Below are 21,099 nucleotides of genomic sequence, written 5' to 3' on the forward strand. Positions count from 1 at the left end.
CGCAGTGCAGGGCAGTGATGATGTGTTACACATTTGTCAGCCTTGGCTGGGGGAGGCTGCAGCTTCTGTGCTTGTGCGTTCTGTGTTTTCTGGAGAGAGGCAACAATTCACCATTTCCTCAGCCCTTGAAGTGAAGTGCCAGAACCTTGCTGTCCGCTGCTGTTCGAGCTGCTGATCCTGGGGCGCTCAGCCTGGGGCTTCAGGCTGACTGGCCACTGGATGGGGCTCACTCGGGGCTGCAGGGGCTTCGGCTGCTGGCTGCCCTGAGGGCTGTCCTGGGCTGTCCGGGGGTGGGCTGGCTGTGAGTGTCCTGGGGCTGGGGCTGTCCTGGGGCTGTCCTGGGCTGTCCTGGCTGTCCTGGGCTGGCTGGGGCTGTCCTGGGCTGTCCTGGGGCTGTCCTGGGCTGTCCTGGGGCTGTCCTGGGCTGGCTGTGCCTGTCCTGGCTGTGCCTGCCCAGTGTGATTCAGCTGCTGGGGAAATGTGCTGCTCTGCAGCACTGGGCATCTTCAATTTCTGCCTTGAAGGATCTCCTGGAGCCTGGGACGTGCCCAGTGGAATGGTGTCAGTGCTGAAAGCTTCCCTGCCTGTTTTTATGAGATAAAACGATGCCCTTTGAGCTCACAGCTGCAGTTTGGGCTGGTGTAGGAGTACCCCCATGGCTCCAGGGGCACACGTGCAGCCAGGGCTGCCCTGGGAGGGGATTGTTCACTGCCCTGGAGCTGCTGAGGTGCCCTGGTGTCCCCAGGTGCGCCTGCTGACGGGCATTGGCAGGTACAATGAGATGACCTACATCTTCGAGCTGCTGCACCAGAAACACTACTTCGAGGTGCTCATGAGGAAGAAGCTGGACCCGGTACGTGAGGGGAAAACGTGCAGGGAATTGTGTGGCTGCATCAGGAATTTACACCCAGTTTACACAGGCTGAAATTGTCTGGGCATTTTACTTCCTGAGTAAAATTTACTTATTGAATTGAGAGTCAGGTTTCATAGAAATAAATTATTGCTGGGATTTAGTCTTATTTTAGTTGAACCATTATTTCCTAATTAGTTCAGTGCTACAACGAGAGCAGTGTTGAAACTTAAACTTGGCACTGTCAGAGTTTTAACATCCTGCTTTGCTTTTATTTACTGTTAAAGTTTCACGGGGGTTTTAAAAATCACAGATGCTCATAGGTTTAAGTAAGCCGTAAAGAAATGTCGCATGTTGACATTGGTACGCAAAGAAGCACACGGGTGCTGGGTTTGCATGCCCAGCTGAGCGCGGGTGGGGGGCTGCTGTTGGGTTTGGGGTCCCTTTGGGGCAGGGTGGTGCCAGGGCTGTGCTGAGGGTGCCCCCTGTGCCCAGAGCGGGACGCTGAAGGCGGCACTGCTGGACTACACCAAGCGCTGCCGGCCCGGCGACAGCGAGAAGCACAACATGATCGCGCTGTGCTTCAGCATGTGCAGGGAGATCGGCCAGAACCACGAGGCTGCCGCCTGCACCCAGCTCAAACTCATCGAGTGCCGGCCCTGGGGTGAGCGGGACGGACGGGCAGGGGCGGGCGGGGGTCCCGAGCAGCCCTGGAGCTGCTGCTGCTGCTGGTGGAGGCTCCTGCCCTGAGCAGCGCCCGGTGTGCGCAGAGGGCTCCGATGTTCAGGGCTCTTTCCTGGTGTAAAATTCCCGTGGAGTGGGTACAGACACAGCCAGGTCTCCCTCAGCCCACAGGGTGGGACACAGTGGCCTGGCAGGGTTTGTCTGTGAGTGTGGCACCCACGGGCTGAGCTCTGCAGCGTGGGCAGGCAGTGCTGTGAGAGCAGCGACACCAGGAGCTGTGCCAAGGCATTTCTGAGTGCTCAGTGCTGGGATCTGCCACAAACGTGTGGCTGGGCTTTCTTTCCAGCCTCAAATCACTCAACCGGGCTCCAGCAAAGCTTTGATCCATTAACTAAACAAGCAGTGAGTTCTTTCCTGCTTTTTTAATACATAAATTTTGGTTTAGTTTGTTGTTGCTTTATGAGACAACACCAGGGACAGACTTGGCACTGGGAGAGAGTTTTAAAAGTAACTTTGTCACCTTCCTAAATAATTGGTTATTCCTTCTTTTTTCCTGTTTCAGAGGAGTCTCTTCAGGATGTTCCAAATTTAAAGAAGCTGCTGCTGAAAGCTGTGACTCTCTTCATTGATGCAGCAGAGAGTTACTCCAAGGTAAAGTGAGATGGAATGGAATGATTTGTGGAGCACGTGAGGAGAACACCCCGAGGGCTCTGTGTCTCTGCAGCCCCCTGGCACCAGCAGCGTGGCTGCATCTCAGTGTGCTGTGCTGGCCCCTGCTCAGGTTTAACAAACTCTGAGTTACAGGTGTGTTCCTCACTGTCAGGGCAGGGACCAGGAGCTTAATGAGCAAGGGTAGAACAATGACAGTGTTTAAACCCAAGCGTAATTATGGTGGAAGTGTTTGTGGGAATGAAGCTTTGTTTAATGCCGATGGAACACGCTGAATGTGAAGCTGCAGTGCTCTGTCAGTGCTTCAGGCCCTGCAGTGTCTGAGCTCTCTCAGGGATGCTCCCAGGCTCCTGGAAGCTCTCGGCTGCTCTGTTGCAGGACTCGTGTGTGCGGCAGGCGCTGCGCTGCCGCCGCCAGACGCGGCTCATCACGCTGCAGCTGCACTTCCTGGGCTCAGGGCAGAGCACCAGGATCATCAACCTGGGCAGGCAGGAGCTGCCAGGAGCCATCCTGGCCTTGCCCAGGTTCTACCAGGTGAGCTGGGCTCCCTCGGGGTCCTCCCGTGGGATGGAGGGACAGGACACAGGGAATGGCTTCCTGAGGGGCTTGGATGGGATAATGGGAGAGAATTGTTCCTGGCAGGGTGGGCAGGCCCTGGCACAGGTGCCCAGAGCAGCTGTGGCTGCCCCTGGATCCCTGGCAGTGCCCAGGGCCGGGCTGGATGAGGCTTGGGGCAGTCTGGGATGGTGGAAGGTGTCCCTGTTTAGAGGCTGAGGAAGGTTGTTCACAGTGCTTTGTTGCCTGTATTTCTCTGCTGTATTGGTTACCCTGCATTTCACAGCAGCAAGGGCTGGGTCCAACAGAAGCTCCCCAGTAGCAGTTCTCAGTGTGGAAGGTTCTGTGCCATCCCCTCCTGTCCCTGCTCTCCCTGCAGGCAGCCATCGTGGCCGAGGCCTACGAGTTCCTGCCGGACTGGGCTGAGGTTCTGTTCCAGCAGGTGATCACCAGGGGGGACTTTGTGTACCTGGAGGAGTTCCGGCAGCAGCGGCCGCTGCGGCCCGGCCTCTTCGAGGAGGTGGCCAAGAAGTGAGTGAGGCTCTGCAGCTCTGCCTGCACAGGGCCCCTGACAGGGGGGAAAGGGTTAAACTGTCCAACTGTTACGGATTTGAGACAGAACTCCAGAATGGTTTGGGTGGGAAGGGACCTTAAAGGCCATCCAGTGCCACCCCTGCCATGGCAGGGCCACCTTTCACTGTCCCAGGGTGCTCCAGCCCCATCCAGCCTGGCCTTGGGCATTCCAGGGATCCAGGGCAGCCCCAGCTGCTCTGGGCACCTGTGCCAGGGCTGCCCACCCTCCCAGGGAAGGATGTGTTGGTAGGCTTGGTTCCTGGTACAGCATGGAAGTCACTCTGATCCAGCCTCGTCCTTGAGCTGGACAAGGAGGGAGCTCAGGGCTGGGCAGAGCAAATCCTTAAAATGAATCAGAGCAAGTAAACAACCAGGAGATTCAAGTGGAGGTGTTGAGTATGACCTCTTGTTGAAATGTCATTCTAGCAGGCCCAGAGCCATCTCAGGGGCCTGGGGAGGTTCTGAGTGTCAGTTCATGTGCAATTGTTGCAGGGTCAAACAGCAGCACGCCCCTGCTGATGCTGCCCTGCGGAACCTGAAGCGGTTCCTCAGCCACTGTGAGGACATCTACACCTACTACAGGCTGGCCTACGACCACAAGTTCTATGACGTGGTGAACTCCCTGCTGAAGGACCCTCAGACTGGCTGCTGCCTCAACGACCTCTTATCCAGCTGAATCCCAGCCCGGAGCACAGGCTGCAGCTCACTGCTGATTCACACTGATTTTATCCATGGCCTGCTCACAGGGCTCTGCTGCTCTGTAAAAATTACTCCAGAAAACTGAACAAGGTTGTAAGTAGCTAAATGCTGACTGTGTTAACCTAAAATTGTGTTTTGTATAATAAATCTTATTGTTTATAAATTACTTGAGTCACCACAAACACTGACTGGCCCAGGTGGGGGGTGAAGCAGAGATCCAGCAGCCCTTTAAATCAGGGGCAGGGGCGAGGGAGCAGCCCAGGAATTCAGCCCAGAGGCTGAAACAGGTGTGCAGAATGGCCAGGCAAAGGGGGTGGAATGAGCAGAATCAGTGCAGGTTTCAGGTATCCAACAGAATAATGCCTTCTTTGAGTCCAGTCTGATTTCTAGAATCTTGTACAGCTTTAAACAGCCCATTCCTAATTCTGCTGAAGTGCAAATGTATTTTTACAATTATTAAATATACATTCCTTTCCAGGCCCAAGCCATGGGCAGACTCCCACCACACCTCAGCTTTGCAACTCTCCCTCTCCAGGTATTTTTCCTGTCAGGCCCCAAAAAGAACTGTGCTCCAAGGCCAGCCTGGTGAAGTCCTCAATAGTGATTTTTATTAAATTAGTTGCTTTATAAAACATTGCAGATGTTGTAATTGTTAACATAACAATTTGCCCAACTGTAGGAACTGCTGCAGTTTGCTAAGCAAGTTTGGTTTTTAATGAAAGAAAACGGCCGAGTTGTGAGAGACCCCACCACAACCCAGGAGAGCCCCAAGGAATTCATGTGGCTTGGTTTTTTCTTTTACACTTAACCCCTTAATTAACTGTTAAAGAACACCCAACCCAGACAGCTGCATTAGTAGAAATTTAAATGACTGGAACTAAATAAACTTCATCCTTGAGACACAAGTGGGTTTTGCCTTGCTGTGCCCCAGCAGGTGCTGTTCAGGTGTCAGGCTCTGGAGCAGTGGCTGTCCCAGGGGACAGGCTCCCAGGTGCAGTATTCACACTGAAGTTAGCAGTTCCCTTCCCAAAATACTGAAATCCTCAAGCTCTAACTCAAGACAAAGCGACTGGAACTCTACGTGCACACCCTGCCCTTGCTGCAAACTGCTCTTGCTCAGCCCTGGCCCTGGAGCAGGGACAGTTAAGGCCATGTCATGGAGCTGTGCTGGTTATAATCCTTCACCTTGTTCCAATTCCTTCCCGATTTAGTGGCTGCTGCTATGAATAGCGGCAGTGCCCATTATCAGAATTTTGGGTTTTTAACTGCAATTTACAGACCTTTTCCATTCTACCCCGCCCGGAGCTTCCGCCCGGACCCGGCACCTCCAGCCCCCAGCACACAGATACTGCAATTCTGATTGTAGCATTTGGCAGAATTTAGAGGAAGAAAGGTTGTGCTACATGTTTAAGGGATTATGGGCAACAGAAAGACAACAGAAGGGAGATAAATGTCACATGAAGTCTTCAAAGTCTTGTACGTACTCGCCGTCGTAGCCGCCGTAGTCGGCCAGGTCGTCTTTCATCGTCGCCTTCAGCCCCCCGCCAGGCACAACACCTTTTTTCTTCTTTTTGGCTTTATTCTGTGCCAAGGGGACAAGGGTGGTTATTGCAGAGCCCAGAGCTCTGCCATGACCCCAGCCAGGCCCAGCCCAGTGGCACTGAGCGTGGCCCTGCCGATGGTTTCCACCCCACGTTTTCTCTTCCTGGGAAAGCTGTGACAGTTCCAGGTGTCCCCAGCTCCCTGCACCACAGCCTGGCCCCCCTTTGCCTTTCATCCTATTTCCCCATGACTCTCAACAAGTAACTAATAAATGCAGGGGAGCCCCAAGCAGGGGCTGTGATCCCTGAGGAACAGCCCCAGCCTTACCTTCTCTTGTTTTTGTTTTTCACTGCATAATACTGTCAGAGTGTTTGTGATCTTTTTCAAATCATCCACCTCCACTGCATCAGGGAAGAAAAAGGAAAAAAGAAAAAGATTCCTTATCAATTTTGTTCTTATAAGGCAGTTAAGTAACATCCACAGTCTCTAAAACTAGAAATCAGCATTAGTGTAACTATGGGCAATTACTTGATTTAAATCAGCAGAACACAGAGTGGGTGGTTCTGGTCCTTACAATCCCAACAAGGATTCCAGCTGGTTCCTTGGAAGCCTGAGCCTTGTCGAAGGTAAAACTTGCAAATAAAGTTACTGAACACAAGGGTCTTACAGAGACATTTGAACAGTAAAATATGGAGAGAGTAAAATACAGTCAAATGTATTAAAAGGAGCACTGGATTAACAATAAATTATTCTGTTTATCAATAAATGGTGCGAGAGGCTGGCAGTCCCTCCTGTTAGGAGCTCTGAACCCCTGAGATGGAAGCTGCCAGCTGGGATGATGGATGCAGCCAGCTCCTCCTGGGATCGAGTTACCCCTCACTGAAGGACAACTGGGCACAGGACAGGGAGCCATCCCAGCCACCAGGGCACTGGGAATAGGAGTTTAAATTACTTCATCTCTGTAGAGTTACATGCTCAATTCCAGAACAGTTAATCTGCAGTTCCAGAATTACATGAACTTGATTTTGTAATAGTTTCCCTCTAAATGAGGTACTCAAATTATCTGCCTCAGAGAGTTTACTCTTATTATTTTAGAAATGGCTTCAAGAAAAACATGCAGGGTTTAGATCAGCATAAAAATTCACACATTTAAGAGAACTGTCTCTAACCAACGTGCAGAAAGAGCACTCTTGCACGAGGAGAGGATCCTAGGTGGAGTCTGTGGGAATGGAATCAGGTCAGTGCCTCATTTAGCCCAAACTCACAGAGCAATCCCCTCTGAGCACTATCACAGCACGTTTTCCACTCCAGCTGCAGCCAGCTCTGGCAGCAGAGCTGGGCTGTCTGCACTTACAGGAAATACAGACGTCCCGAAGCAGCGCTTCCAAAAAGCCGGCGTAATGTAGGGACTTCTCGTACTGTGTGATCTTCTCCTTGAGCAGCTTCCCAAATTCCGTGAAGTCATCTTTAGAAGAGGGGTTCATGGCATCTATTCCACAAGTGCTATTTACACCTGCAGGGCAGGCAGGGGTGTTACAGAGACCATGAGCTGTGAGCCCGGAAAGGGGGCTGGCTCCCCCCTCCCTGAGCTCTGCTCCCCCACAGCCAGGGTGGTCCCTGCCCTCGCAGAAGGAAGGAAGTTTGCTGCAAAACTCAGGAATTTCACAGAATCCCTGAATGGTCTGGGTTGGAAGGGTTAAATCCCATCCAGTGCCACCCTGGCAGGGCAGGGACACCTTCCACTGTCCCAGGTTGCTCCAAGTCCATCCAGCCTGATCTTGGGCACTGCCAGGGACCCAGGGGCAGTCACAGCTTCTCTGGGCACCCTGTGCCAGGGCCTGCCCACCCTCACAAGGAACAATTCCTGCCCAATATCCCACCCAACACTGCCCTTTGTCAGTGGAAGGCCATCCCCCCTTGTTCTGTCACTCCAGGCCCTTGTCCAAAGTCTCTGCCCAACAATTTTTGAAGCTGAGTCAAACTCAGTAATTTGACCCAGCTATTCCTGTTCTCTGGACAACCTGCACCAGGAAAGGAAGGCCCTTTTCCCTCAAATAAACAATTCCTGCCTCAGCCTCCTGAGTGCAGAACTCAGCTGGTTCTTCACAGCTGTGCACACCCCCCAAGCTCTGTGACAACCTCCCCTGAGCAATGAGCTGAATCATTCACCATAATTAAGGAAACTCTTCCAGTTTGAGGAATGCTGCTGTGCATCAGCATCTTTGCTGCTTCTTTGTTCTCAGTGCCACAACTCTGCGTGCTGAGAGCCAAACCCTGCCCATGCTTTGCAGGGTCCCAGGGGTTTATTTATTTCCTGCTGCTTTAACTCACCGAAGGTTTCCTTTGCCAACTCCAGGTCTGACTCCTCTTGCAACTTCTTTAGCCGTAGTTTGTCTGCCAACTGTTCTTCTGGTGTGAGCTCCTTCTGTTCCTCGGGTGCCTCTAACTGCAGGGAGGGCACACAGAGAAGGTGGCACGTTAAAGACATGGTGCCTTCTCCAGAGCCCTCGACTCAGGGCACATGGAAAACCTGGGACCCACTCCCTGCAGTCCCAATAAACTGTTCATTTCACAAGGAATGGGAAGAGACACCAAACTCCCACTCCTGCCTGTTCCATCACTGCTGCACACAAAGGAACTGGGATAACACTGATCCAATCACTGGTTAAACTATGCAGGAATTAAAGCTCCCAGCCCCAGATGGGATCACGTACAAGACCTAAGTTTGGTTTATCAGATGAGTCAAGACCTTTTCACATCTTGCTCAACCTCCAAAAAACCAAATCAAACCCGCCCTCTGAATTTTATGTGACCCAGAAGAAATCAGGAGTTACCCTTTTTTTAAGCTCCTCTTGCTTTTTCTTTTGTAGCTTTTCTTTTTCTTTGATTTTTTCTGCTATTTTCTTTTTTTCTGAAACTTTCGGTTCTGTAAAGAGTGGAATAACAAACACAGCTCTCAGAAATCTGATGATTTTTTCTCCCCACAACCACAGAAACACTGGAAGCTCAGCTCCTGGGAGCGAGCAGAGTTACAGACATTTCTGTTAAACCCAGCCCCGCTCAGGTTTGATCCTCACACACCCCAGACACCAGCAGTGTCTGTTCTCATGCTGATACAGAGCCAGGGGTTATCTTCAAGTCTCACCTTGTTTTACCTCTGTCTCCTTCACCTCCTCCTCTTCCTCCTCATCATCCCAGTTATCCTGCAAAACAGTGAAGATCCTTTTACAGACACCTGTCACCTCTTCCAGAGCCCACAAACCCACTGATCTGGTATCAGAATGAGGGAGCTATGGGAGCTGTATCTCAGGGGTTTTTGGAGCTGTCCACCCTGGTTGGGGCCAGTTCTTACCATGAAAACAGCAGATTTTGGTCAACCAACCATCTTGTGTCAGTCATGACAACAGCCAGGTCACAAACAGGACTTTACTCTCATTTCTGGCATTTTGAGACACTGAACATCCCTGAGGGATGGGTGCAGCAGAGCCCTGCTGGAAGCCCCCAGCCCAGCTGAAACCACGTCAGAGCAGCACAGGCTGCTCTGTCCCACAGCACCAGGGCCCCTCTCCTGGGCTGGGAAAAGCTTCCCATGGCTGCAGGGATTTTCTGGGAGGCCCCAGCAGAGGCAGTGGTGCAGAGCCCCACGCTGCACCGGGATGTGCTGATCCCAGCAAGGAGACACCGAGTCCTTCCACAGCTCACCCCGATAATTGGCACCTGCAGGGGACTCGGCTTCCCTGCCACATTCCATGGAGCTGACTTGAATTTGGAGCAGCATTATTTTAGCTCACATCTAATTAACTGTGCTACACCCACTGCTTAAACAGCTCCACTCAGCACCGAGGAGCTGCCTCGGCCCCAGCCCGGCCAGGCTGAGAGTCAGATGCAAACTGCAGAGGAAGGGCAGCCAGGCCATGAGGGATTCATCCGTGGCACTGCCATGTCTGGGACACTTCACAGAGGGCACGTGGGCAAGGACTCTATGCCATGAGATGTGCCCCAACCCCATCCTGACAGCCAGGACTGGTTTGCAAACACAGGGAATACCAAGTCCTGCCAGCCAGGCCTGGTTTGCAAACCCAGGGAATACCAAATCCTGCCAGCCTTGCCTGGTTTATAAACCAGGGAATTCCAAATCCTGCCAGCCTTGCCTGGTTTATAAACCCAGGGAATTCCAAATCCTGCCAGCCAGGCCTGGTTTACAAACTCCAGGGAGCTCTCTTGGAGGAAGAGCCAACTGCCCCAGTGCAGTGTCCTTGCAGTGATACAGTAATTCCCAGAGAACACATTCATTCCCCAGTATTTCAACACTGTTTCTGTGTCCTTCACTGCCCCAGGAACATCCTCCCTGTGGCTGGGACTGGGCACTGGCTCCCAGCTCCAGCCGAGCTCTGGGATGGAGCAGGCAGTGCCCTGCTCTGGCTGTGCCAGCCCTGAGTCAATAGATGAAAATTCCTGGCAGCAGGCCTGACTTCTGGGGAACATGTGCTGGGGAACACTGAGAGGAGTTTTGTTACCAAAGGTGCTAATTTTAAACCCGGGAAGTTGACGTTTCCCGAATTAACACTTACTGCAAGTTCACTACTTAAAAACCCTCCAAAACACAGATCTGCAGATACAAAGCACATTCCACAATGTGAGATGCCTTAGGAAAGCCATGGCCACAAAACACTTTGTGTGCTGCCACTTTAGACCACGTCATCTCCCTCACGTGGGGATTTCCCCATGTGGGCCCTCACACTGAGGGATCCAGAGACTGAGCAGCGGCCTTTGGAGTCTGGCAGGAAGAGCAAACCAAAGGAAAACAAACCAAAATAAACCACCTTTCTTTGCTGGATCCTCTCTTGATGCAGCTCTGGCACTAAACCCATAATCCCTTGGAAATAGTTAAGCAACTGCATTAAACTACATGTGAGATGTAAAATGTCTTCCCAGTGCCAGAGGGCAGGGATGGATGAGATATTGGGAAGGGACTGTTCCCTGGCAGGGTGGGGAGAGGCTGGGATGGAACTCCCAGAGCAGCTGGGGCTGCCCCTGGATCCCTGGCAGTGCCCAAGGCCGGGCTGGACAGGGTTTAGAGCAGTGGAAGGTGTCCCTGCCACGGCAGGGGTGGCGCTGGATGGGGTTTAAGGTCCCCTCCAACCCAAACCATTCTGGGATTCCACGTGGGGAATGTTTGTTCCTTTATTAAACAGACAGAGACCCCTCAGGTGGTTCCTGGAGAACCTCTCTGGTCCAGTTCTCCTGGACACATCCTATCCAGCAGGAAAGCTTCTCACTTCCTAAGGAGGAAAAGCAAATGTCTGATCTACAGGTGTCTGTACACACCTGTCAGTCACAGAGCTGTCAGTCACACACACCTGTGTCAGTCACACACACCTGTGCCACTTCCACGCTGCCCACACTCATTCCCAGTGCCTGTGGCTGCTGTGCACACACCTGTCCTTGTCCTGCTGCTCTAATGTCACACCTGGGACACTGGGCTGGGGCTACTACTCCATTTAAGAAGATAAGTTACACACAGAATCACAGAAATCTGGTAACTTCAGGGTTTTTAAAAGATGAACTACTTTTTCCATACAGTTTATGGGAAGAACTCCACCTGAGCCCCAATAAAAACTGCTGGTGCTTTTCAGAGATTCTGGTAACAGTGTCCCCAAAACCAACCCTGAGTCCTCACCCAGTGTTACAATGTCCCAGGGCTGGAGGAAACAAAAAGGTCTTTTGTAATTGCCTCATTCCACTGACAGAACCCCGGGATGGTTTGGGTCCACAGGGACCTCAGAGACCCCCCAGTGCTACTTTCTACTGTGAGCAGGGACACCTTCCACGGTCCCAGGCTGCTCCCAGCCCTGTCCAGCCTGGCCTTGAAACCCATCTGGTGCGCTCCTTGTGCATTCCCTGGCAGCCCTTAGCACTATCCACATGAATATGGAGGCAGCAGCAAACAGCCTTTGAGGGAGCTCTGCCTGCACAAGCACCAGCAATGATCATCCACACGTTTTATCCCACTGCCGTGCAGACACCACGCTGAAACACGGCAAGATCCCGCCTCGTGGCGCGTGGAGTGCAGGAAAATCGGGTGGAAAAGACGTGCTGGCAGAGCACAGAAGCTTCTGGTGAGCAGCAGAAGCACCAACACAGCAGAGCCGTCATTAAGCCCGTCCCGGCGCCTCTCCAGCGCACCCCACTCCCAGTGCCGGGCCCGGCAGGCTGCAGACAGCGGGGGACAGTGCCCCGCAGCCGGGGGAGCAGCTGGAGAGCAGCAGGTGGATCCCCAGAGAGCGGGAGGCGCCGCTCCCGGAGCGCCTGTCCGACCCTCCGTGCGCCGCATGTCCCGGGCCAGCGGCACCGGCTGCGGCCAGGGCGGCTCGGCGCCTCCTGCCATTGCCCCTTGTCACCGTGACCGAGCCGGGGCCGCTGCCGCGCGGGCGGAGCCGCCGTGCCCGGGAGCCCCGCGGTGTCCGGCCCGGCCCCGCCGCCCGCCGAGGCCCGAGCCCGGCCCGGGGCCGCGCAAACCCGCCCGGCCCGGCCGCCGGGGCCCCGCGCCCCCGCCCCGGCTGGGCCCGCGGCCCCGCTCTCGGCCGCCATATGGCAGCGGCCCGCCCGCCCCGCCGCCCCCAGAGCGGCCCCGCAGCCGCCGCGCCGCGGGGTCCCGGCGGGGCCCGCCCGGCCGCACCTTCACGTCGTCCTCCTCATCCTCGCCGGCCCAGCGGTCCCCGGCCACCCCCGGCACCAGCCGCTTCGCCACCGGCTCCACCACCTCGAAGCTGTCGGCGTCTGTGGGGAGAGGAGCGCGGGTGAGCGGCGGGGAGCGGCGCGGGGGGGCCCCCGCCGGCCCCGGGCCCCGCGGCCCCGCCGCACCCACCCCACGAGTCCGCCGCCTCCGCCGCCATCTTGCCCCGACCGCGGCCGCCGGGCAGCGCCGCGCGGGGCACGCCGGGACGGCGGCGGACTGACCCCGCCCCGCCCCCGGACACGCCCCCGGAGGCGGGGCCTGAGCGCCGCGCGGGAAGGGGGCGGGAACGGGGGAGAGGGGGCGGGGCCGGGACAGGGATCGGGTACGGGATCGGGATAAGGAACGGGATAAGGAACAGGATCGGGATCGGCCCTGGGCCCGGCATCCCGCTCCCCCGGGCCTGTCCCGGGGCAGTGCCCGCCCGGTTCTATCGCGGGCCGCAGCTGCGGGAGCCGCCCCGGCCCCGCCGCACGCCCAGCCCGGGAACGGAAGGGAGCGGAGCGCAGGGAGCCGGGCCGGGCCGCGCTCCGGGCACCATCCCGGTACCATCCCGGTACCATCCCGGCACGGCTCGCGCGGGTTTACCCACACCGGGGCGCCAGGCTCCCCTTCCCTCTGTCCGGTAACATGAACAGAGGAAAGCTGGAATTGTTCACCTCTTCACTGCCCGCTCCCAGCTTCTGTGACAAGCCCAGGAAGTGGAAAAGGAGGATAGATTTTGTCTGAAGATAATAAATTTAAAACGTGTCTTTCATACACCAAATCAATGATCTCTGTATACGCCTGTACAAATCACACACGTGTCTAGGAAAAACACAAAGGAAAAATAGAGACATCCAAATTTATCATCCTTTTCCCATTCTTCTCCGTTTTCCAGACAATATAAATAATAACAGACGGCTCCAACAATGTCAATGCTCAAATAAGTGATATCCTCACCAAATCTACAGTTTCACAGCCTGAGGGTGCTGTGGAGATAATCACAAAATTGCCAGGAATTTTGCAGTAATTTGGAATACCTTAATATTGGAATATGTAATTTGGAATTCTAAGGATTTACACAGAACAGTTAAATTTTTCCTTGACAGTAAAACACAGACACGACTTCTTCCACTTCAAGGCTGAAAACTGACAGGAGCAATGTCTTGACTTACAGAAACATGAGGCTCAGTGAAGGATGAGATCAGCTAAAAATCATGAGAACAGAATCCAGAGCATTAAGTATTTAATTAAATCTTTGTGCTTCTGTAGACTAGAAACGATTGCAGAAGAAACAGAAATCCATAGCACAGGGCTTCTCTTCCCATCGGTATTTTACAAGATTGGGCCCCATCAGTACAAATGACATTTTTGTAAGTACCAAGAACAAAATCTCCTCCTCCTCGGCGGGTCCCTGCTGCCCCGGAGCTCGGCGATTTCCAGCGGCCCCAGTGCAGCCCTGGGGCTGGCAGGGCAGGGCAGGGACGGTGCTGGCAGGGCTCCTGTCACCCTGCCAGGCTCGGTTCCACATTTCAGGGCTCTTCCCGACCCCATCCGTGCCTTCCCGCTGGCAGCAGGGTGCTTTGGTGGATTCCCACTCCAGCCCGGGCACGTTCAGCCTGCCTGCCACATCCACAGCAATGGAATTGCCAGGTGAGGTCAATCCGAGGTGGGGCAAGCAGGAACACCGAGGCTGGGAAAGCAGAGGCCTGAACAGGCACTGCCACCGAAGGGCTGGGAGGCGTGACATGGAACAGAATCCACAGGGACACGGAAAACAGGCCACCAAAACCTGGCACAGACCACAGAGGAAATCATTCAGAACTTTGGAAATAGGATGGGGTGCATTCCACAAGGACAGATCCAGCTGGGGGGCACAAGCCACACTCACACCTGCTGAGCCCCCCAGGCACAGGGAGGGTTTGGGGACACAGCCTGACCCAGAGCTGGGCACAGGAACAGGGAACTCCCCCTCGAGATGAACAGGACAGAAGTAAAACCTGTGGATGAAAACTCTGCCCCACAGCAGGGAGGTTAGCAGGAGGCAGAGGCACTGTGCAGAGTTCAGCGATGAACACCAGGCTGGCAGCACAGGAAAATATGAATATTTAATATGTTTACCAAGCACCTCTGTCAGTCCCGTTGTGCGCCGCTGCAGAAGCACATCCCCTCCTTCACGTTCGGGCTTCCCTCGCGGGTCTGATGGGCACAGCACACACACAGCTGCAAAGTGCAACGTGCCTTTGGTGTCCTCAGCTCTGGAAGCACTGCTGGCATGGCTGGAGCCACAGAGGCCCTGGGGATGTCACTGGAACACTGAACATCCCACCACAGCTGGAGATGTCACTGGAACGCTGCACATCCCACCACAGCTGGAGATGTCACTGGAACGCTGAACATCCCACCACAGCTGGAGATGTCACTGGAACACCGAACATCCCACCACAGCTGGAGATGTCACTGAACAGCTGAACATCCCACCACAGCTGGAGATGTCACTGGAACACCAAACATCCCACCACAGCTGGAGATGTCACTGGAACACCGAACATCCCACCACAGCTGGAGATGTCACTGCAACACTGCACATGCCACCACAGCTGGAGATGTCACTGGAACACCGAATCCACCACGGAGAGTCACTGAAAGTACATCCCACCACAGCTGGAGATGTCACTGAACAGCTGAACATCCCACCACAGCTGGAGATGTCACTGCAACACTGCACATCCCACCACAGCTGGAGATGTCATTGAACAGCTGAACATCCCACCACAGCTGGAGATGTCATTGAACAGCTGAACATCCCACCACAGCTGGAGATGTCACTGGAACACCAAACATCCCACCACAGCTGGAGATGTCACTGGAACACCGAACATCCCACCATTACCCCGCTGGAGATGCACAACCATCACACAGCTGGAGATGTCACTGGAACACCGAACATCCCACCACAGCTGGAGATGTCACTGCAACACTGCACATCCCACCACAGCTGGAGATGTCACTGGAACACTGCACATCCCACCACAGCTGGAAAAGGCGTGAGCTAAAGCTGGGCTCCTTCTGGCAGATCCGTGAATTTCACAGCACTTCTGTGATGTGGAGAACCTGGGAGGAATCCCCCGTTAGGCAAAGCTTCACCAGGGAACTGAAACCCCTCAGAGTGAGATTTACATGGCAAGGAACGAGGGAGAAACGGCTGCAAAGCAAGGGGCAGCTGCACACAAGCTGCCCCTGCCTTCCAGAGTCCATCCATCCATCTCTCCATCAGCTGCCCAGGGGACACGGCTGCACCAAGCAGATGTAAAGGTAATGTTCTGTACATTTTATTTCAATAAAGACATAAGACAAACAGCGTAAAGATGCCCAGATGCCCTAAAGATAAATACATTTAAAAGATTCTCATTAAAATGAATCTGTAGTATTTCTTTCCTGCAAGCAAAATACCTTTCTTTAAATACAAAAAAAATCAGTATTCTGAATTGCAAATGTTTTCACTTTTTTTGCAGAAAATCTGCCATGATGATTTTGTTTTTAATGAATAAGGATTTTCCACAAAACAGGCTTGCTCTACATGCTAAGTTTTAACAGTTCAGTGACACCATGTGCTAGCTACATACACAACAGATAATATAGTAAGAAAACACTCAACCTGATGAAAAGTTAAAATCTTCATTAATACACTGGAAAAAGTTGACATAACTCATGCCTTTTAAAATCAAAAATACAAAAATTAAATGTTTTGCTAAAAAGATTTTCCTTATTTTAAGGACTCATTTGAAAATGAAGCTGCATGTAATTTGTACAATAAAATTGTACAAGTAAACAGGTAATATACATAAAAAATTAATTGACATACTTCTCAATTATCAGCTGTCCACCTTTAATTTCCAATACTGTACTTTCTTATCAAGCATACAAAATAGCAAACTTCTCTTTAGAAAAAGTGCCGTTCTGTGACATCTTTTACACAAAACCAGTCCGAGCCTGTGGCGTGGTAATGCAGTCGAGAGGCAACGCTTCCTAACTGGTACAAACCCTACCTTCCGCACAAAGCTCCCGTCCCCCGGGGCTGCATCAGAGCCGCGGCCGGGCCGTTCCCTCGCAAACCGGTGGGATGGCAGGGCAGCCCTGCCCCGGGGAGGCCGGTTGGAAGCAGGAGTGTCACAGCTGCCCGCCCTGCCCCTGCCCCTGCCCCGGGCCGGGCACGGCAGAGGGTGAGGTATTCCTTGTCCATCGTGGTGCCACTGCCAGCCGAGCTCTGTCCAGAGGACGTGCCATCGCAATGGTTCAGGGTATTCCCAACGTTAGTCGTTCTTATCTTCGTCTTATCTAGCCAGTCTCTTGATTTTTTTTGAAAAGGTTTTCGACTACAGTAGAATATTACAGAAAGAAAATATAAATGCAGGGTTTCTTTTTTTTTTTTTTTTTTTTCTTTCTAAATGAAACTTACGTGGGCTAAAACTAGAGAATATTTTTAAACAAATATACAGGATGCAGGCAGACAAAGCAGGGAAACGGCCAGCCAACTGTTTAATAAAAAACTAACAAAATTTGGCTATTTCCAGAAAAACTATGAAGCGCCTCAACTAAAAGGAATGCATAATGAAATTCTAATCTAATACAGGTCAAAAATGTAAAAAGGTTATAAACCTTAACAGGAAAAATAAAACAACTTTTACTGGCCATTCCTGTTGAAATGAGAATCTTAAAAGTAACAGAAAAGTGGCTACAAACCCACTTAGAGCACCGAACAGAGAGAAAATCCGAGTCCGTTTTCAATCTCTGTTGTATCATAAAATCCTGTGTTTCTACAGGTCAAACTGCTGGTGGCAGAAACAGAATTTTCTTTATAAACTGCAGATGTCCTGTACATAAAAAATTTCCTTGGAGTTGCACTAGTTCTAAAGACTTTTCTGTTCTAGCCTCCCTACTGCGGGTACTGGATTGTACTGATGGCGGCAACCTCAGGTGTAGAAAGTCTCTTTCTGTAACCCTTGATCATTGTTGGGCACCAAAGATAAGAAAAGCAAGACGGGGTACAAAAATGCAAAATTTCAACAGTAATGGCAATGTTTTGTATTAGTCCAACAGGGTCCTGCATTTCCTCCCCTCGGCAGCGAGAGCACAGGCTTTAATCGGGGGGTAGCAAATCATGCAAGCGAAATCTGTCTCTGATGTGAGGTCGGACGTCTTCGTTCTGTGGGGGAAAGGGAAGGATTAGGAGAATGAGCACAGCCAGAACCCCACTGCAGCAGGGCTCCTGGCCTGACACCCCTCTCTGAGCTCACACACTGAAACCAGGGAGGATGCCATGGCAGAGACCTTCAGGAACAACCCCATAGCACCCACAAGGGCTCAGGAGTGATTTACTGGCCTTTCAGGAGACCTACAGGGGTTGGAACAACCCCATAGCACCCACAAGGGTTCAGGAGAGATTTACTGGCCTTTCAGGAGACCTACAGGAACAACCCCATAGCACCCACGAGGGCTCAGGAGAGATTTACTGGCCTTTCAGGAGAGCTACAGAAACAACCCCATAGCACCCACAAGGGTTCAAGAGAGATTTACTGGCCTTTCAGGAGACCTACAGGAACAAACCCATAGCACCCACAAGGGCTCAGGAGAGATTTACTGGCCTTTCAGGAGACCTACAGGGGTTGGAACAACCCCATAGCACCCACAAGGGTTCAAGAGAGATTTACTGGCCTTTCAGGAGACCTACAGGGGTTGGAACAACCCCATAGCACCCACAAGGGTTCAGGAGAGATTTACTGGCCTTTCAGGAGACCTACAGGAACAACCCCATAGCACCCACAAGGGTTCAGGAGAGATTTACTGGCCTTTCAGGAGACCTACAGGGGTTGGAACAACCCCATAGCACCCACAAGGGTTCAGGAGTGATTTACTGGCCTTTCAGGAGCAAACACACACAGCACAGCCAGCAACTGTGGCATCCAAATGCTCAGAGGTTCCCAATTTCCTGATGGCTGATGTCACAATCCCACAGCCCTGCATTTTCAGCACAGTCAGCAGTGACAAGCCCCCTCTCTGCTGTGTGAACACGTCCCTGGATCTTCACCAGCCTCAACCTCAGTGACTCAGAAACCCTTAACAATAGGTGAAAATATTAAAGGAACTCACTGACAGTTCTGGGAAAAGCCAAGAAAGCAAACACTTACCAGCTCTACTAGTTTCTCCAGAAATGGAATCAACTTTAGGAGTTCATTATCATTTTTATCCATGAACCAGCTTTCTATAGGAATTCCATTGGAAAGCTAAAGTTAAAATATGAAAAAAAAAATCATCAATGTTTAATTTATTATTAAAAATCATTATGTTTAATTTATCTACAAATAAGACTTGTGAAATAGCATTTGGGGGAAGAATGTTTCCAAGTTACACATTCCTGAGTGTTTTCCCCACAGTTTGGTTGGCAGACCTCAATACCAAGGCCCAGACTTACACTTCCCTGTGCCCCTGAGGTGTCCCCTGGCCCAGCCCCTCACCTGGTAAGCAAAGGCTTGCGGTGAATTGTCAATGATGATGGTTTTGGAGAGGTCTCTGCCCAGGATGTTCAAATCCTTGATGTAATTCCCTTGTACACACACACAATGCTCACGGAAGAGTCGATGCCTGTCGTTAAAGCAAAGTACTCATTAATGAGGCCAAAGACAGCATCCACACTGCACCAGCAACATGCAGTTTTGCCAAGCATTATCCAGCTTTTTTCTCTTTCCATCTCCTGTTAGAGAACTGTGCCCCTTTTCTGTTCTTTAGAGCTTTTTATTGGTAAAATGCCCAGTTCAGGTGATTTTGCACTAACCCAGTTCCGGTTAGTTCCTTTCCCATTAGGGCCAAGACATCCCATCACCTCCTTCCTTTGCCATCAGCCTGCTCCTGTGAGATTCATGCCAGAAGGAATGGATGGATTGCCTAAGAGGACTCTGACTGAAAACCCATCAGGAATAAAACTCCCATGCCATGGCATACCCACAGAACCATCAATTGCAAAGTAGGCAGATTTGGTGCTGCCCCACTGCAGAGCAGCCCCTCCAGGCTGCTGCATGTTTAAATGATGCTCAGGAGCTGCACACAGTGTGCCTGATTCCATGCAGGAGCTGAGCTGCCCACGTTGCCATGGAGGGGAAGGAGCTGCTGCATTTATATATAGAGTGTGAGTCACACGTGTGGGGCCTGGCAGGCACTGGGGCTGGTGGCAGAGCTGGGCCCAGTGAGCGCAGCCCCAGTGCCCCAGACAGAGCCAGGCAGCACAGGAACCCCCCTGCAGGCTCCCTGCCTGCTGCTCGTGCCATTGGCCTGCCCTGTGCCAGGAGCACCTGGCATGGAGGCACCATCCTGGGGTGTGCCCACCAAGGAGGGCTTCCCTGGCATGGAGGCACCATCCTGGGGTGTGCCCACCAGGGAGGGCTTCCCTGGCATGGAGGCACCATCCTCTGGGTGTGCCCACAGGGAGGGCTTCCCTGGCATGGAGGCACCATCCTCTGGGTGTGCCCACCAGGGAGGGCTCCCCTGGCATGGACACATGGACACAGGGAAAGCCCTGAGCAGAAAATCAGTTTGGGTCCATTGACAGGTACAGTCCCCCTGCCAGGTGACAGTGACAGAATCTCACCCTTGGAATTTCCTTCTGCCTATCCAGTAAAAGCCAAACACTTCCCAACAAAGATCACTACTGAGAAATGAAAAACCAAACAGCTCCAATACAAAACCAGCAGACAAATGATTTTGTGATTGAATGAGAATGAAAAGGATGCTGACTGTAAAAGCTATACAAGTCACAATTTATAATAAATAACTCAAGTTATTAAGTTTATAAGCAATCAGGCACTCATTTAATTTCCTTTATTTGCAGTGGGTATTCCAGAGCACAGTTTTGATCCCCAAGAGGACATTTCCCACGAGCCAGCCTAACAGAGACTGAGCAGGGACAGGTTTTGGCCTGGGGGTATTTTAGCACAAGGCACCAATTCCATCACTTCAGTCCATTTTTCCCCCTCTCTTAGCCCAGGCAAACCCCAAGGGATCAGTCAGAGAGACACTGCAGTAAGTGGGCAGGCACAGGACTCATTGTTCACAACATTATTCTGGTTTTACCTGACCAGCTGCTTTTTGGGGTCCAGGATGTTCAACAACTTGTCTGCATACACCTTCTTAGAAGCAGTAAACAGAATAATCTGGGGATTGGAGGGGAAAAAAGTCACCACTGGAGGTACAAGGAAGTGGATACACTTTAAAAATGACATTCAAAGGTGGTCGTGGGAAATGAATTTGTAGAAAAATTTTAAAGTTTGATAGAAGGTTCTTATAGCGTGTATTTGTATGTAAACTGAGATAAGAAATGTTGACAGAAATGTTATGGAATAAGATAGATATTGTTGAGAGAGAAATGGAAATAGAAATAAGTTTTAAAAGGTGGTTTTGTAAATAAGATCAGGTATTTTGGAGAAATAGAGTTATGAAAGATGTATTGTAGTAAGATTTATGAGTGAGGGGTAATTTTAGATTATTGGTTCTAAGGTATTCATAACATGGCGTGGGTAAAGTTGATAGGTTAAGAAATGTGTATAGTGTATTGTAATTAGGAAATAGTTGGTTTGTGATTGTAATGGTGTGAATTATAACATTTGTATTATGTTACTTTTTATATGAGATTAAGAATAGAACGAAAGTTTAAAAAATGTTTTTAGTTATTTTATTTTTGGGTTATAAAAGGGTTTGATCTGATAAATTGGTGTTAAGTGTGGGGAAGAAGGGTCTGACAGTTGGGAAGTGCCAAAGG

At 51.8% G+C, this 21,099-nt stretch overlaps 3 protein-coding genes across 3 annotated transcripts in view; 1 reads left to right on the forward strand and 2 right to left on the reverse strand.

The window, feature by feature from the left end:
- The window catches only part of SPG11 (SPG11 vesicle trafficking associated, spatacsin), a 31,526-nt gene extending 26,981 nt beyond the window's left edge, over window positions 1-4,545 (forward strand). The window contains exons 34-39 of the mRNA XM_064722497.1: window positions 618-853; window positions 1,346-1,514; window positions 2,097-2,185; window positions 2,582-2,737; window positions 3,138-3,289; window positions 3,824-4,545. Coding sequence (XP_064578567.1) covers window positions 618-853; window positions 1,346-1,514; window positions 2,097-2,185; window positions 2,582-2,737; window positions 3,138-3,289; window positions 3,824-4,007 — 986 coding nt within the window. The 3' untranslated portion in view covers window positions 4,008-4,545. The remainder of the gene's footprint in view (window positions 1-617; window positions 854-1,345; window positions 1,515-2,096; window positions 2,186-2,581; window positions 2,738-3,137; window positions 3,290-3,823) is intronic.
- Window positions 4,546-4,616: 71 nt separating this feature from the next.
- EIF3J (eukaryotic translation initiation factor 3 subunit J) lies at window positions 4,617-12,568 on the reverse strand. The gene is made up of 8 exons (XM_064722434.1): window positions 12,441-12,568; window positions 12,252-12,352; window positions 8,718-8,775; window positions 8,407-8,498; window positions 7,904-8,018; window positions 6,927-7,085; window positions 5,900-5,973; window positions 4,617-5,612 (listed from the first exon to the last, which is right to left on the reverse strand). The coding sequence occupies exons 1-8, from the start codon at window positions 12,466-12,468 to the stop codon at window positions 5,484-5,486; spliced, it is 756 nt and encodes a 251-aa protein (XP_064578504.1). The 5' UTR covers window positions 12,469-12,568; the 3' UTR covers window positions 4,617-5,483.
- Window positions 12,569-15,600: 3,032 nt separating this feature from the next.
- The window catches only part of CTDSPL2 (CTD small phosphatase like 2), a 29,239-nt gene continuing 23,740 nt past the window's right edge, over window positions 15,601-21,099 (reverse strand). Inside the window, exons 10-13 of the mRNA XM_064722416.1 lie at window positions 20,415-20,494; window positions 18,806-18,932; window positions 18,479-18,574; window positions 15,601-17,496 (exon numbers count right to left, since the gene is read on the reverse strand). Coding sequence (XP_064578486.1) covers window positions 17,431-17,496; window positions 18,479-18,574; window positions 18,806-18,932; window positions 20,415-20,494 — 369 coding nt within the window. The 3' untranslated portion in view covers window positions 15,601-17,430. The remainder of the gene's footprint in view (window positions 17,497-18,478; window positions 18,575-18,805; window positions 18,933-20,414; window positions 20,495-21,099) is intronic.

This window comes from Zonotrichia leucophrys, chromosome 10, assembly GCF_028769735.1.
Source record: "Zonotrichia leucophrys gambelii isolate GWCS_2022_RI chromosome 10, RI_Zleu_2.0, whole genome shotgun sequence".
Classification (NCBI taxonomy): Eukaryota; Metazoa; Chordata; class Aves; order Passeriformes; family Passerellidae; genus Zonotrichia; species Zonotrichia leucophrys.